The sequence below is a fragment of the Bubalus bubalis genome, chromosome 21 (genome assembly GCF_019923935.1).
Source record: "Bubalus bubalis isolate 160015118507 breed Murrah chromosome 21, NDDB_SH_1, whole genome shotgun sequence".
Taxonomy (NCBI): domain Eukaryota; kingdom Metazoa; phylum Chordata; class Mammalia; order Artiodactyla; family Bovidae; genus Bubalus; species Bubalus bubalis.
Genome location: NC_059177.1, coordinates 16,670,359 through 16,684,827, shown reverse-complemented (window position 1 = coordinate 16,684,827; position 14,469 = coordinate 16,670,359). Strand labels below are relative to the sequence as shown.

At 43.5% G+C, this 14,469-nt stretch overlaps 2 protein-coding genes across 4 annotated transcripts in view; both read left to right on the top strand.

Annotated features, from left to right (window-relative positions):
- Positions 1 to 230: 230 nt before the first annotated feature.
- Positions 231 to 6,988, top strand: VHL (von Hippel-Lindau tumor suppressor). The gene is made up of 3 exons (XM_006070695.4): positions 231 to 573; positions 2,898 to 3,020; positions 4,873 to 6,988. Exons 1-3 carry the CDS (start codon positions 309 to 311, stop codon positions 5,064 to 5,066), a joined length of 582 nt encoding a protein of 193 aa, XP_006070757.3. The 5' UTR covers positions 231 to 308; the 3' UTR covers positions 5,067 to 6,988.
- Positions 6,989 to 12,630: 5,642 nt separating this feature from the next.
- IRAK2 (interleukin 1 receptor associated kinase 2) overlaps positions 12,631 to 14,469 on the top strand; it is a 57,737-nt gene continuing 55,898 nt past the window's right edge. Inside the window, exon 1 of one of the 3 annotated variants that reach the window (XM_025272866.3) lies at positions 12,631 to 13,904. In XM_025272866.3, the coding sequence (XP_025128651.2) occupies positions 13,811 to 13,904 (94 nt within the window). In that variant the 5' untranslated portion in view covers positions 12,631 to 13,810. The remainder of the gene's footprint in view (positions 13,905 to 14,469) is intronic. The other 2 variants (XM_025272864.3, XM_006070694.4) reach the window with 2 other exon arrangements.

The following is a 14,469-nucleotide window of genomic DNA, read 5'->3' as shown; positions in this document are numbered from 1 at the left end:
TGAAGCTAAAGAAATGCTGTGTGAAAAACCTATGGGAGGCACAAGAATCTAACGTTCAGAGGAAACCCTGGGGCAAAATGGCCTAGCGCCACCCTCCGCCTCAGAGAAGGCTAGTCCCCAAGGGTAGGTGATACATCTGCGCATGCGCACCGCCTCTAGCCTGCCATCTTCAGGGCGTAATCCATCCTCCACCGAGAGCGCGCGAAAGCCGCACGTACGCCTGCCCGGGGACGCGCACGCACCCCCCGCCCCGCCCCGCGCGGCCGGCGAATCCCGCGAGGCCCGGGTAGTCTAGGCTCTCGGAGGTAATGCCCCGGAAGGCGGGGGACGCGGAAGAGGCTGAGGCCGGCGCTGAGGAGGCGAGTGCAGAGGACCCCGGCGCCGAGCGGGAGATGGAGGCCGGGCGGCTGCGGCCGGTGCTGCGCTCCGTGAACACGCGCGAGCCGTCCCAGGTCATCTTCTGCAACCGTAGCCCGCGCGTGGTGCTGCCCGTGTGGCTCAACTTCGATGGCGAGCCCCAGCCTTACCCGACGCTGCCCCCCGGCACGGGCCGCCGCATACACAGCTACCGAGGTAGGCGGGCCGGGGTCGCCCTGTCGCGCCCGGCCGCGCCGCCCCCTTGAGCTGAGCGCAGCGAGCCGCGCTCTAGGCCTGAGAATCACGGTGACGGTGGCTCGGTCTCACCGAATCCCGCCCCATTCGGGGGAGGCAGCTGCTGTTGTCATTTTTATTCCCATTTTACACTCGAGGAACTGAGGCCCCAAGGGAGGTTGTGACAGATTCAAGTTGACACAACTAGTAAGTGACAGAGTATCTTTCTAAGACTGAGTAATTTGCATTTGAAGATCAACCCCACGTGTATTCCATCCCCCACGCCCATTTGTTCAGTTTGTGATTAGGAGAATTCCACATTCTCCGGTGTGCCCAGTGAGCTGGTCCGCGTCGGGTCCCTGCCTTGATGGAGAAGTGTCTCTTCTGCCCATTAGAAGAGACAAATGCATAAATAGATAAGAACAAGCCAGTGTCGTAATTGCTGCAGTAGGAACGGAGCACAGCATTGCACCTGCTCAGTGAAAGAGAAGGGGGTGTGCTTTCAGTTAGGGAAGCTTCCCAGAAAAGGAGAATCCTGGAAGATGCATGGAATCTGACCAACTCAAGACAGGAGTTGAGAGCTGTAGACAGACAGAATCGCATGGCCTGACACCTGGAACCTGGGAGAGGGGAGAGGGTATGGAATGGGAGAGGAAGTCTGAAAGATGATTTTACCCCTAGGAAAATGGGGGCCATTGGAAATTATTAAACAGAAATGGTATTGCCTGATTTAATACTAAAAAGCTTCCCCAGGATGCAAGGTGATTTGGAAGGGGAAGACTACTGGTAAGAGTTAGAAAACTGTTGTAATAACCCAGGCTGGAGATGTCTAGGCCTTACTGCCTAAGGAGGCAGAAATCTTCCCTTGGTTTTCAAAATGAAGTTAACGCTTACTAAAAATTCACTATCTTTCTCAGAGGATCTTGATGAATCTTTTTTCCTTGAGGGTAGCATAGTCAGTGATGCTCTTCAAACTTTTACACCAAATTTCTCCTAATACTAAATGAGGAACGGGAATTCTTTGGGCTTCCCTGTGGCTCAGAAGGTAAAGAATCAGCCTGCAATGAGGGTGACCTGGGTTCAATCCCCGGGTTGGGGAGATCCCCTGGAGGAGGGTAGGGCAACCCACTCCAGTATTCTTACCTGGAGAATCCCCATGAACAGAGGAGCCTGGCGGGCTGCAGTCCGTGGGGTGACAGAGTCAGACATGACTGAGCGACTAAGCGTGCACCAGTGTTCTAGGACTCAGTGGTTTCTCTGCTGGCCCTGGTTGGATCCCCTGTGGGGGAACTAAGATCCTTGCAGGCCACGTAGTATCCTAGGAAAAAAAATAATTTTTTTTTTTTTTAATGAGGAAGAATTCAATTCTTCCAGACATCCACATTTCTGCAGTCTTATATCCGGGAAATTGTGTGACTTTTGTATTCTCTAAAATTTATCTGTGCCTGATTTAATACAAACGTTAAAAAAATTACTTCCTGAATGTACTTAATGTTCCTAAATTATACACTTAAAAAATGGTTAAAATAGCCAATTTTATGTTATGTATATTTTGCCACAATAAAAAACATTACTTCTCACTTAACATTTCTTAAATTTTGCCTCCAAATCGTCAAGTAAACATATGCCCAGGATCTCATGCTGTTTTTATTCTGAAAGAGCCTCCTTCCTTCCTTGAACGGAATCCTAGGCCTGGGATTTTTTGTCTCCTTCCAACTGTCCCCCTCTCTCTCTTTTTTTTTTTGCATAAGATATATTTATTTCTTAAATCCATTTTTTAATTTGTATGCAGTAAAATACACAGATCCTAGCATTTAATAGGTTTTGACAATACCTAGATCAAGTTACAGATTAGAATATTTCCATTATCCCAGAAAGTTCTGTCTTGCCCCTTTCTACTCTTCGGATTTTCCACATCCTTGTTTAGTTTCATCTCTTCGTACAGAATGTACCCTTCTCTAGCTGGCTTTTTTCTCTCAGTGTGATGTTTTTGTACCTTGTTGTTTTTGAGAAGCACAGATCTGAGGAGGTGATGACCTCTCTCCTTTTAGTTTGCACCATTGGATGTGATTTGCAGTTCACATACTTTGCTTTTGCACCAAGGTAGCAGAAAGGGCCTTCATTTTGGAACCTGGTATAGTTGCTCTTCTGTCTACTGTCTCCATTGCCTTTTGTGAGGATTCAATAGAATAACATTATTGGGAGGGCTTTGTATGGTATTCGAGCATAACGAGAGGCAAGTATTTCAGTCTGGGGAGATGAAGGCAATAGATATGTGACTACTTAACCTCTGCTTATCTTAACAGGTCACCTTTGGCTCTTCCGAGATGCTGGGACATCTGATGGGCTTCTAGTTAACCAAACTGAGCTATTTGTGCCATCTCTCAATGTTGATGGCCAGCCTATTTTTGCCAACATCACACTGCCAGGTATACTGATGTTCCATCTTACTTTTTAAAAAGATAGGCTGTTGTGCTAAGTAGAGGATAGGCCCTTGAAAGAGCTCAGTCCTTAGTGACTTTTGCCTGATGCTGGGCAAGGTATCCAACTTTTCTGTGTCTTATTCTCCACCATAAATAAAATGTAAGAAATGTACTGGTATTCTCGACGTTGAACAAAGATGTTGTGGTGTCTCAGAAGCTCTTTGGGCTTGTCAGGAGTGGGCTAAATTAAAATAACTGATTGTAGAATTATGAGTGCATTTTGTTTCCGTGGCCTTGGAGTAGAGTTATGTCCTGGAATCTCAGGAGAAAAAAACGTGTAGAGAGTGAGAAATCATGGCTTATTTATGACTTCTGGTGTATCTCTTTTATGTATCTTTTAATGTAATTTAATGCAATCAAGCTTACTGTGCCTTTTAATGTATCTTTTAATGTAATTTAATGCAATCAAGCTTACTGTGCCAGTCAAGGTTGTTTTTTTTTTTTTTTTTTAAAAAAAAACCCACCAAATTGAACATTAGCTTCATAGCTTACCACTTGTTTAAAACTCAAGTGATTTTATTAGATTGAACCCTAAGAAACTGATCTTTTGGGTTAAGAAAAAAACCTAAATATCTGTGGCTTCATAAGGTTCACACTAGTATGTGTATATAGATTTTGTTTTAAGGCAGTGGATATACAGAAGTGAACGCTGGTAAGTTAAAATGTAGGAAATTTTGCCTTGTAGGAGACCTTTAAAGAGTAAGTTCCCCAGTGAGTTAAGAATAGGATTTGAGGAAATTGGTGACAGTCAGCTGGAATCCCCAAAAGGCTATTGACAGAAGGAGGTTTCAATAAGGAAAGGTTGAGACCTGCCTCAGGATGAACAGAGTAGTCAGCAGCTGGGCTGACTTCCTAATATGTGGGACCCAGTGCAAAATGAAGATGTGGGACCTTTTGTCCAAAAATCAGAAAAAAAAAAAAAAAAATCAGGAGAACTACCATTTAAAATACTAAAATATTTTCCCTTTCTTCTGTGCCTCTCTCACAACTTGTTACGGTTTCTTTTCTGTTTGCTACTTAATGCTATTTTAGGAAAAGTTAAAGTTTTTTAATTACTTAAAAAAGTAGGATTTGAAGGACTTCCTTGGAGGTCCAGTGGTTAGGATTCCGGCTTCCACTGCAGAGAGCGTGGGTTCGATCCCTGATCAGGGAAACTTAAGATCCCACAAGCTGTGAGGTGCAACAAAGAAAAGCAAAAACATAGAATTTGAGTTCCCCTCAGATTCCAGTTATATGCTGTTTTAGTTTCTTTTGCTGTGTGACAGCTACCCGTAACTCAACAACAGCCATTTTATTTGTTCATAATTCTGCAGGCAGGGCTGAGTTCAACTCAGGGGTTATTCTACTCTCTGGTGGTCACTGGTGTGGCTGCTTTCTGCCAGCAGGTTGACTGAGGGCTGGGCCTCTCTCCCGTGTCGTCTCAGGGCCTGGCCCTCTTCGTGTGGTCTTTCTTGCTGTATAACTCAGGGCTCCTGAGGGCGTAAAAGCGATTGTTGCCAGAGCTTCCTAAGGCTGAAGCCCAGAATCAGCACAGCGTCACTTTGCCCACATTCACTTAATTAAAGCACATCATAGGCTCAGCCCAGTCTCAAGGGAAGTCCTCCACAGGGCCATGAATGCTATGAGATGTCTGTTGGAGCCATCATGTTACACTCTGCCACAACCCACGTACTCACTTTTTTTGTCCAATGTGAGGTCCAGCTGTCGAAAATGTAACAGCCTCGGTTGGCCAAGCCTCGTGAGCGCTTGACCCCCAGGCCTGAGCTTGCTGTTGAGAGTCGCTTTCCTGCCCTTACAGTGTACACCCTGAAAGAGCGGTGCCTCCAGGTTGTGCGAAGCCTGGTCAAGCCTGAGGATTACAGGAGACTGGACATTGTGCGATCCCTCTACGAAGATCTGGAAGACCACCCCAACGTGCGGAAGGACCTGGTGCGGCTGACGCAGGAGCATATTGAAAGCCAGCGGACGGCAGGGGAGATTGAAGATGTTTAGTTCAGAGTCACACTCCTGGGTCTCAGCTTTCGATGGTCCTGACAAGTCTTGATCTAGAGCTAGGACTGGTCACCTTTTCTCAGCTTCAAGGTGTCTCATTCTTGGAGTGAAAATGCTCCATTGCTTAAAACAAAGTTAACTGACCTCACTACAAGGCATTGTGATGTTTAAGGGTAAATATCACAAAATGTAATAATTATGCCTGCCTCTTGTAGAAATATTTTTCAAGGAAAAGTAGTTGCATCTTTGCTTCCTAGTGAGTCAGGAAAGTTTCTGTGTAAGGACTTTTGTGGAAGTAATTACAGCGAGAATTGTAGCTTATTGTTGAGTTGTAAGGAAGCAGTGGCGCCTGCTTTTCATTGTTGTGTTGTGGTCGGTGATGTGCCCGCCTCCCGCTCTGAGAGACAGAAATGTCCTTGGGGCAGGGGAAAATCTGTCTGCTCTTGGAGACCCTAGTGCCTCGCACATTATGAGCCTTCCATCTGTGTTAGTTGAATGAACAAACCAGTGGGTCCTTTGGTAGAAAGTGTTTAGAGGTTCTGACCCTATTTTTTTGAGGGGGAGTGATAGTGGGGACCTTAAAGTATATACAGTAAACAGATGTTTAAAAGGGAATCATTTTTATAGAAAGCAATTTTTTAATAATTTTCTAAATTTTTACTTTTCTTAGTCCATTGTTGTCACAGGGCTGTTTTACTTCTGTTTCTAAGCCAGGATTAGCTTTCTACAGTTCTTGTGGTGATAGCTTTTTGAAACTTGCTATCCGCACAGGAGATAGGAGAAAATAGCCATTACCTTGTTTAATCATAGTATTAAAGAGCTACTCCTGTACTATAAATAGGTTTTTGCCAAGTGTGGGTATTTCTGTTCCTTTCTGTAAATCCATGACCTTTCTGTTTAATTCAGCAGTTTTTCATCAGGCAGGATCTGGTGACACTTTGCACCTGGCTAGAGGAGAAGACGAAGAAGCCCTCTAGCCTCTGGAATGTTACAGCTAGCACACTGTGGATTTAGAGTAGCCTGGAATGTTTTATAGTTTTGTACATGCCCAGATCCTTTCCTATAGGCTGGACTTAAATTCATTAATTTGAATTCAATACTTCTATCAGGCATCCTTTTTTGGTAGCTAATTGTTAAAAAAAAAAAAAAGATCCTCCCCAGTAGAGAAAATTTTGGAAGAAACAGAAAAATAAAAGGAAGAAAAGATCCAGGTAGATACATTGCTTAAATACAACCACTAACAACATTTTGAACTTTCAGCCTTTTTTTGGCTTGGTTTTACATAGTTGAGATCATACTGAATATACAGTTTTATATTCTACTTTCTCATTTAACTTTATAACTTAAAATATTTTTCCATGGTATTATAAGCTCTTCATACTCATGAGTGCAGCCTTCCTTTTATAAATAATGTGGGACTATTTCTTGCCATCCTTATTAAATCCTTCTGCTGACCTTTGAGCGCATTTCCTGTGCTCTGATATCAGAGTGGAGTGAATGAATCAAATGCCTTACAGTTTTTCCACCTAATCATATTCTCCTCTTTCAACATTCAACAAATAAGGGGCTTTTGTTTTTTAATCTGTTGTGTTATTCATTCAGTGACACACCTCTAATTTTCTATCTAATTTTTGTTGTTGAATTGTTGGGTAGAGAAGAAAATATGCTGGTATAGAAGGCAGCCATACAATTTCAAAAGTAGGATAGTGTGAGAGATTTAAGGAAGTCTGTTGGTGCTGGATTAGTTCAATGTTGGTTTTATTATTTTTTTAACCTGCCGTTGTGTCAAAATGTTCCTGTTAAAACTTGCAGTTTGAGTACTGTCTTTGTGTTGTCCAAAGAAAATCGAAAACCTGTAGCATGTATGTACTCATTTGAAATCTTATGAATGTATTAAATGTATTGCTCTTGAGAGACTGTGATCCTACCTGTTTTCAGTTGTTTTTTTTTTAAAGCTTCTTTTGGATACAGTAAATGGTGCTGAGTAAAGGAAATGGGTAGGATGTCATTTGCCAGGTTCTTCTGTCTTGGAGAGGTGTGAAGACTGTTTAATGGCCTTGGGGAGACGAAACACAAGGAACCTGGTTCTCTGTCCCTTTTCTTTGCAACCCTGGATTTTGTTTATAACTTTGATTATTTTAGCTTTTCTTTTCTTGTAAAGATGAAATAGCATTATAAATTTTAAGCCCTACAGAAAAGGATGAAGAAGAAAAGCATTCACATTGGGAACAAAGGCTTTTTTTTTTTTTTTTTTTTTCATGAAAATAGAACCAGCCTTAACAAACAAGATACATGGATAGCAACTAAGCATATGAAAGCATATGCTCCAGGAACTTCCCTGGCGGTCCAGTGCTTAAGACTCCATGCATCCAATGCAAGGGGTGTGAATTTGATCCCTGGTCGGCTAACTAAGATCCCATGTGCCAAGTGGTGTGACCAAAAAAATAATTAAAAAAAAGAAAAGATGGTCCACGTGGTACATCATCAGAGAATTGCAAATTAAACAGCAATGAGATACTACTACACACCTATTGGAATGCTCCCAACACACACAAAAAAAGGCTCACATCCAGAACACTGACCACACCAAACGCTGGTAAGGATGTAGAACAACAGGAACTCTGATTCACTGCTAATGGGAACACCAAATCTTATGGCCACGTTGGTTGCTAATGGGAACACCAAATCTTATGGCCACGTTGGAAGACAGTTTTGTGGCTTCCCACAAAATTAAATGCTTATCATATATCCAGTAATTATGCTTCTTGGGTATTTACTCAAAGGAGCTGAAAATGTACGTCCAAAAACTTGCACATGGATGTTTATGGCAGTTTTGTTCATAATTGCTAACATTTGGAAATAAGCAAGGTGTCCTTCAGTAGGTGAATAGATGCATATATGATATATCCAAATAACAGAATATTGTTCAGCACTAAGATGAAGGGAGCTGTCCACCAAGAAAAGACAGATAAATGCTTATTACTAAGTGAAAGAAGACAGCTTGAAAAGGTCACACACTTTATGATTCCAACTCTACAACATTCTGGAAAAGGCAGAACTGGATTAAAAAGGGATTGGGGGAACTTCCCTGGTGGTCCAGTGGTTAAAACTGCACGCTTCCAATGCAGGGGTCATGATTTTGATCCCTGGATGGTGAACTAAGATCCCATGTACAGTTGGCATGGCCAAAAATAAATAATTTTTTTAAAATTTATGGGGCAGAGAGGGTTGGAGGAGGTGGAGGGATGAATAAGTAGACCACAGAGAATTTTTTGAGGTAGTAAATTTATTCTGCATGATATAATAGTGGATATATATTATTATACATCTGTCCAAACCCACAGAATGTGCAATGCCGAGTGAACCCTAAGGTAAACTGTAGACTTGGGGTAATAATGATGTGTCAGTGTAGGTCCATCGATTGTTAACAAATATACCACTTTACGGGAATGTTGATAATGGGAGAAACTTTGTGTGGGAGCACGAGGTATATAGGAAATCCTGTACCTTCCTCTTAATTATGCTGTGAACCTTAAAACTGCTCTAGAAAATAGTCTATTAAAAAAATGGTTAATATCTCACTAGGACTTACTGTATATTGAGAAGATGAAAAGAAAGCAGGGCGCTCAGCTCACTAAGGACATGAAATAAATACCAGTGTTTTACAGTCCTGAAATAGGAACACCAGTATGAACTTTTCAGATATTTCACGTTTGGTTTCTGTATCCTGTTCTTAGCACCTCAGCCCCGCTCTATACTAGTCACTGGGCTGCCTGTTACCCCTTCACCATTTCTCCTTTCTGTCAACTAAGCTCCCTGCCTCAACAGAACATTTTCCTGGAGACTTCTCCTGTCACCACACAATCCCAGTAATCCATAGGCAGATCACACCAGTTGACTCTTGGTGTTGTACATTCTGTGAGTTTGGACAAATTTCTAATGACATCTATCCACTTTTATAATAGATTGACAGATATGCTTGTGATGTTAACCAAAAGTGTTGGGCAGTAGCACCGGACACTTAAATGAGAGAGAAACCTGCAAAACTTGTTTCAGAATTTGGAACATGAAACCTCAAGAAAGTACAAGTCAACATACAAATAAATAGCAATATGCTCTCTCCCTATTCAGGTAGAAAACACAAAAGATTGTTTTGCTCCAGTTGGGAAGAGTTGAGTCCCTGTTAACTGGACTGGACCCACAAATGTTAACAACAGACCTAAGATTTCTGAAAGACTCAGAGGAAATCATTTTAGCAAATTATTTTATCTTCAGATAAATTGAAGAAGAATTAATTGGGCGAAGGATAGCCTAGCAGCAGTTTGCTAGGGAGGACATAAGATGACATTCTTCACCTGAAGGAGCGGGGTCAGATACCCTGGTCCAACTTGGAAATACTAAGAACCTGTGCTTCAGTTATCCAGTGCTCGGAAACAATCAGATGGAAACTAGAGTGGAGAATTATTCTAGCAGGTCTGGATTACCCTTGTCCTGTGGCAAATGCAGAGAGTGGAGGGAATTTGGGGAAGGGTCTACTATGTCCTCGGGGCATCAGTTTTCCAAAAATTAGTTTATGGTTTTCTTTGATAGATTTTAGGACTCCCCTTCCCTTCCTGTAGATGAGAAAGCAGACACCTCTGGAACAGAGTCCAATACTGGAAATAAATGTACATTAATAGGAGATGGGCCAAATCGCGTATGGTGCTCCTAAATAAACCATTAAAAAGGAAAAGGTAGATTCTTATGTATGGACATGAAAAACTGTTCATTATTAGTTGAAAAACATTTATAGAAAATTAAGTGTGTTTTTAAAATTTTTATGTTAAACAGTTAATTTTATAGAGGTTTAAAAATACATGCAAGTATATACACCAAACTATTAATAATGGTTGTCCCTCCAGGATGAGACTATGGGAAGGTGTTCATTTCTCTGTCTCTGTCTCTGTCTCTCTGACATAACAGGAAAAAAAAAATATATGTATATGTATATGTATATATATAGGTCTCTGCCTGAACTCCTGGTACACAGCTCCTAAAACCATTGAGTTCAAATTCCTAAGTGATCAGATCACTAGGAGCATCTTTTATTCTAATGAGAGGACTCTGGGCTGGCTCTTGTATGACTCCTGGAAGAAAGCATGGAATTTTCAGCCCTAGCCACCCTTCTCTAGCCTAGGACACAGTAAACAGATCTACTTCTATATTTCTCTTCATCTGGATATTCATCTGTATTCTTTATCATATCCTTTAATAAAGTGGTAAGTTTGTTTCCCATTGCCCATAAGTTCTTTGGGCAATTAGCAAGTTAATTGAACTTAAGGAGGGGTCAGTGGCACCCCACTCCAGTACTCTTGCCTGGAAAATTACATGGACGGAGGAGTCTGGTAGGCTGCAGTCCACGGGGTCTCACAGAGTCGGACACGACTGAAGTGACTTAGCAGCAGCAGCAGCAGCAAGGAGGGGTCCTGGGGACCTCTGATTTGTAGCCATGTTGGACAGAAATAATGAATAACCTGGGGTATATAATGAGTAGTACAACTACTTGGACTGGCATCTGAAGCTGGTGGGGACAGTTTCGTGGAACTGAGCCCTTAACCTCTGGGATCTGACACTATCTCCCAGTAGATAGTGTTAGAATTGAGTTAAATTGTAGAACACCCAGCTGGTGTCCTACAGGATTGCTTGTTGTGGGGAAACTACCCCCCTCTCCCTCATTTGGTGACTAGAAGTGTCCCAAGTGAAGTGTTGTGTGTAACAGTGTTATTGAAAGTAACTTGGGTCCACTTGCCGCATGCAGTAAAGCCAACCTACTTACACTGAATTGTGGTGAAGGAAACTCCTGTGTTTATTTGCAGGGCACCAAACAAGGGAGTCCAGGCAGCTAGTGCTCAGAAAACCTGAACTTCCTGAAGCCTTTCAGGAAAAGATTTTTGGTTTTTTTGAAACCTTTTATTTTATGTAAGAGTATGCTGCTGCTGCTGCTGCTGTCGCTTCAGTGGTGTCCGACTCTGTGTGACCCCATAGACAGCAGCCCACTAGGCTCCCCCGTCCCTGGGATTCTCCAGGCAAGAACACTGGAGTGGGTTGCCATTTCCTTCTCGGATGCATGAAAGTGAAAAGTGAAAGTGAAGTCGCTCAGTCATGTCCGACTCCTAGCGACCCCATGGACTGCAGCCCACCAGGCTCCTCTGCCCATGGGATTTTCCAGGCAAGAGTACTGGAGTGGGGTGCCATTGCCTTCTCCCATGTAAGAGTATAATTGATTACAATGTTGTGTTAGTTTCAGGTATACAGCAAAGTGATGCAGTTATGCCTATACATGGCTTTATTCATTTTCAAGTGGAGAAGGGTTTTCAAGATAGGGTGAGGAAGTGGGGGTTGTGGGGTGTGTGATCCAGTCATGAATATTGTTTTGATTGGTTGGTGATGAGATAATGAGGAATTAACATCATCAGCCTTCTAATTCTGACTGGCCTGGGATCTACATGCTTGTGGGCAGCATATGGTTAACTTCTTCCATCTGGTGGGGGTTTCAGTATCTACAAAATAGTTCAAAGAATTTGGCTCAGAATATTATGTCTAGCCCTTGAGGAGGAAGTAACAGTCCTTGATTAATGGCTAAACAGTTTAATGGCTAAACTATTATTATTTTGTCTCACTTGACTGTTTGCCTTTCTTCATTTTCTCACTTCTCTGATTAAATTTACTCTTTGGAACACATGGAGGGTCTAAGAGGCTAAATTTTCCCTACAGACCAGATGGAGGCAGAGAACATGGCGGGGGGTGGGGTCTGCTCTGAGAAGGTGCCCTGTAGGGTCCTGCTCAGTTACAAGTAAAGAAACACAGAAGGGAGAACTGGGTTTTCCCCTACACAAGTGGAACAAAGTCCAGGACTGGCTTTTTTTTTTTTCTTAATTTCCCTCCTTTGTTTACAACAATGATCATATACTATCAGAAAAACCAATAAAGTTATTTTTATTAGAGAAGAAAAATATGTGCAAAGTACACAGAAAAGCATTATTTTGGTTATTTCCTTTTTATCAGCCTTCTTTCACTTCCATCTTCCTGATGTCCCACGGGTTCTCAACTCTGCCTGCACATAAGTAGAACTACCTGGGAAGCTTTTTGAAATGCCAGTGCTTGAGTTCCAACCCAGAACAATGGCACCTGGATCGCGCCTGTAGGTTCTCTTTTAAAGTTCCTGAATGATTCTAAGGTGTAGCAGGGATTGCAAACCTCTGTATTTTCAAGGGAATTAAACATGAACATGGAGAAGGCACTGGCAACCCACTCCAGTACTCTTGCCTGGAAAATCCCATGGACGGAGGAGTCTGGTAGGCTGCAGTCCATGGGGTCGCTAAGAGTCGCACATGATTGAGCGACTTCACTTTCCCTTTTCCCTTTCATGCACTGGAGAAGGAAATGGCAGCCCACTCCAGTGTTCTTGCCTGGAGAATCCCAGGGACGGGGGAGCCTAGTAGGCTGCCATCTATGGGGTCACACAGAGTCGGACATGACTGAAGTGACTTAGCAGCAGCAGCAGCAGCAAACATGAACAGGTCAAAATGGCACAACTATATCACTAATTACATTTAGCTTCAGTAACTTTTTAACCAACCCTGGTAGGGAGGGTGTTGGTCATGGAAAAGCTAATTAGGAGAAACTATGTATTGTTCAGGATCACAGGAAATTTTTCGGAGAAGAAAATAGGGAACAAAGAGCCCTTCCTTGGGATCAGACTTGGGTTGAATCTTGTTACTTGACCAGTTTGGCTTGGACAAGTTACAACTGACTCAAGCCTAAGTTTCCTCATCTGTAGAAGAGAATGATAAATATATCCTGTAGGATCATTGTAGGGATCTACACACAGATAATATGTGTTAGATGCCTGGTACTTGATACGTGAGTGGCAACTCTATTAATTAGTAATAACAAAGACCTTACTTTGAAGAACTTATTCTAAAGAATGGGGACAAAGTCATGTCCATAAGATGGCCTGCTGAGGCCCCGCACTACTCAAGCCTCTCTGGAGGAAAGAATCCAGCACCTAGAGCAGTGTCTGGCACATAGTAGCTGCTCAATAAATATTGGCCCTTAAAATCACAGTCTATCCTTAGTCTCCTATTTAATACAGAGTCCTACCCCTGCTTCCTCTGGACTCCTGATTTCTCTTAAAGTACTCCCCCCCACCCCCAACAATAGCACCTTTTAGCATTTCATGTAACTTATTTATTCAGTAATGTTTTATTTATTGCTAGTTTCCTCCATCCACTCCCACCCCCGTCTAGATTAAGTCCCATGAAAACAGGGACTTTTGTAAGTTTTCTGCACTTTTGCATCTCCAACACCTAGAATAGTGCCCAACTTATAGCAGGTTATTAATAGACTATCTCTTGCATGAGTCGAATGTGGCTGAGGGGCTAAAGCCCTGGAGGTGGAGTCAGAAGGTCTCTTGGGATCATCACTGAATTCCCGTGTGGTCTTAAAGGTGTTTCCAGTCTCCTCTGGGCCTGTTTCTCCTCCGGGCTCTGACCGACTTGGTTTTTCAGCCACTGGTCAAGCCGGCCGGGAGGCGTCGCGCCCCCAGTGTCCGCCAGGGGGCAGTCCAACACAGGGCCGGCCCCGCCCACTTCCCGGCGGCCCGCGGTGGGTGGACCCACGAGCCCGCGGGTACAGAAGCGGAGTCCTGCCTGCGTCGGACTCAGTTGTCAAGCCGCCTGCCCGCCAGCCCTCAGAGCCTGGCCATGTCCTGCTACATCTACCAGCTGCCCTCCTGGGTGCTGGACGACCTGTGCCGCAACATGGACACGCTGAGCGAGTGGGACTGGATGCAGTTCGGTGAGTGGTCCTTTCTGCGACCCCATTAAGCCCCCTCCCCGCGTGTCGACCGTGGTCCTTGATGTCAAGGGCTCTCTCTGCTGCTTTCCTGGGCCCGGGCCTCCCTGTGTATCCCCGGGCAGGGGCTGCCCCTTCTCTGTTGGTGATCTAGAAGGTGTGAGGTGATCTCGGACGATTTCTGCTGTTACTCAGTCTGTCGCTAAGTAATGACTGGCTGCACTTCGCTGTTTACGGTAAAGCTGAAAATTATTGCTGTCAGCAATGACTGGTGCTTACTGTGTGCCCGGCCCTGACGCAAGCACCTGACACGGATTATCTCATTTAACTTCCATAACAACTTGTAAAGTGCATATTTCTCGTACCCCATCTTACAGACCAGGAAAAGGATTTAGAGGTAGACTCACTTGTGAGGGCAGCCTCTTGTAAGAGTCACTTCTGCAACGCGGTTCCTAAGTGGCGGAGTTGACTTTAAACCCTGGCGTCTGGCTCCGCCAGGACATCCTTAACTCCTTGTTCTATTTTCTTTTTTTGCACCTGGTGATTGACTGAGGGCTTGGCATTTTGG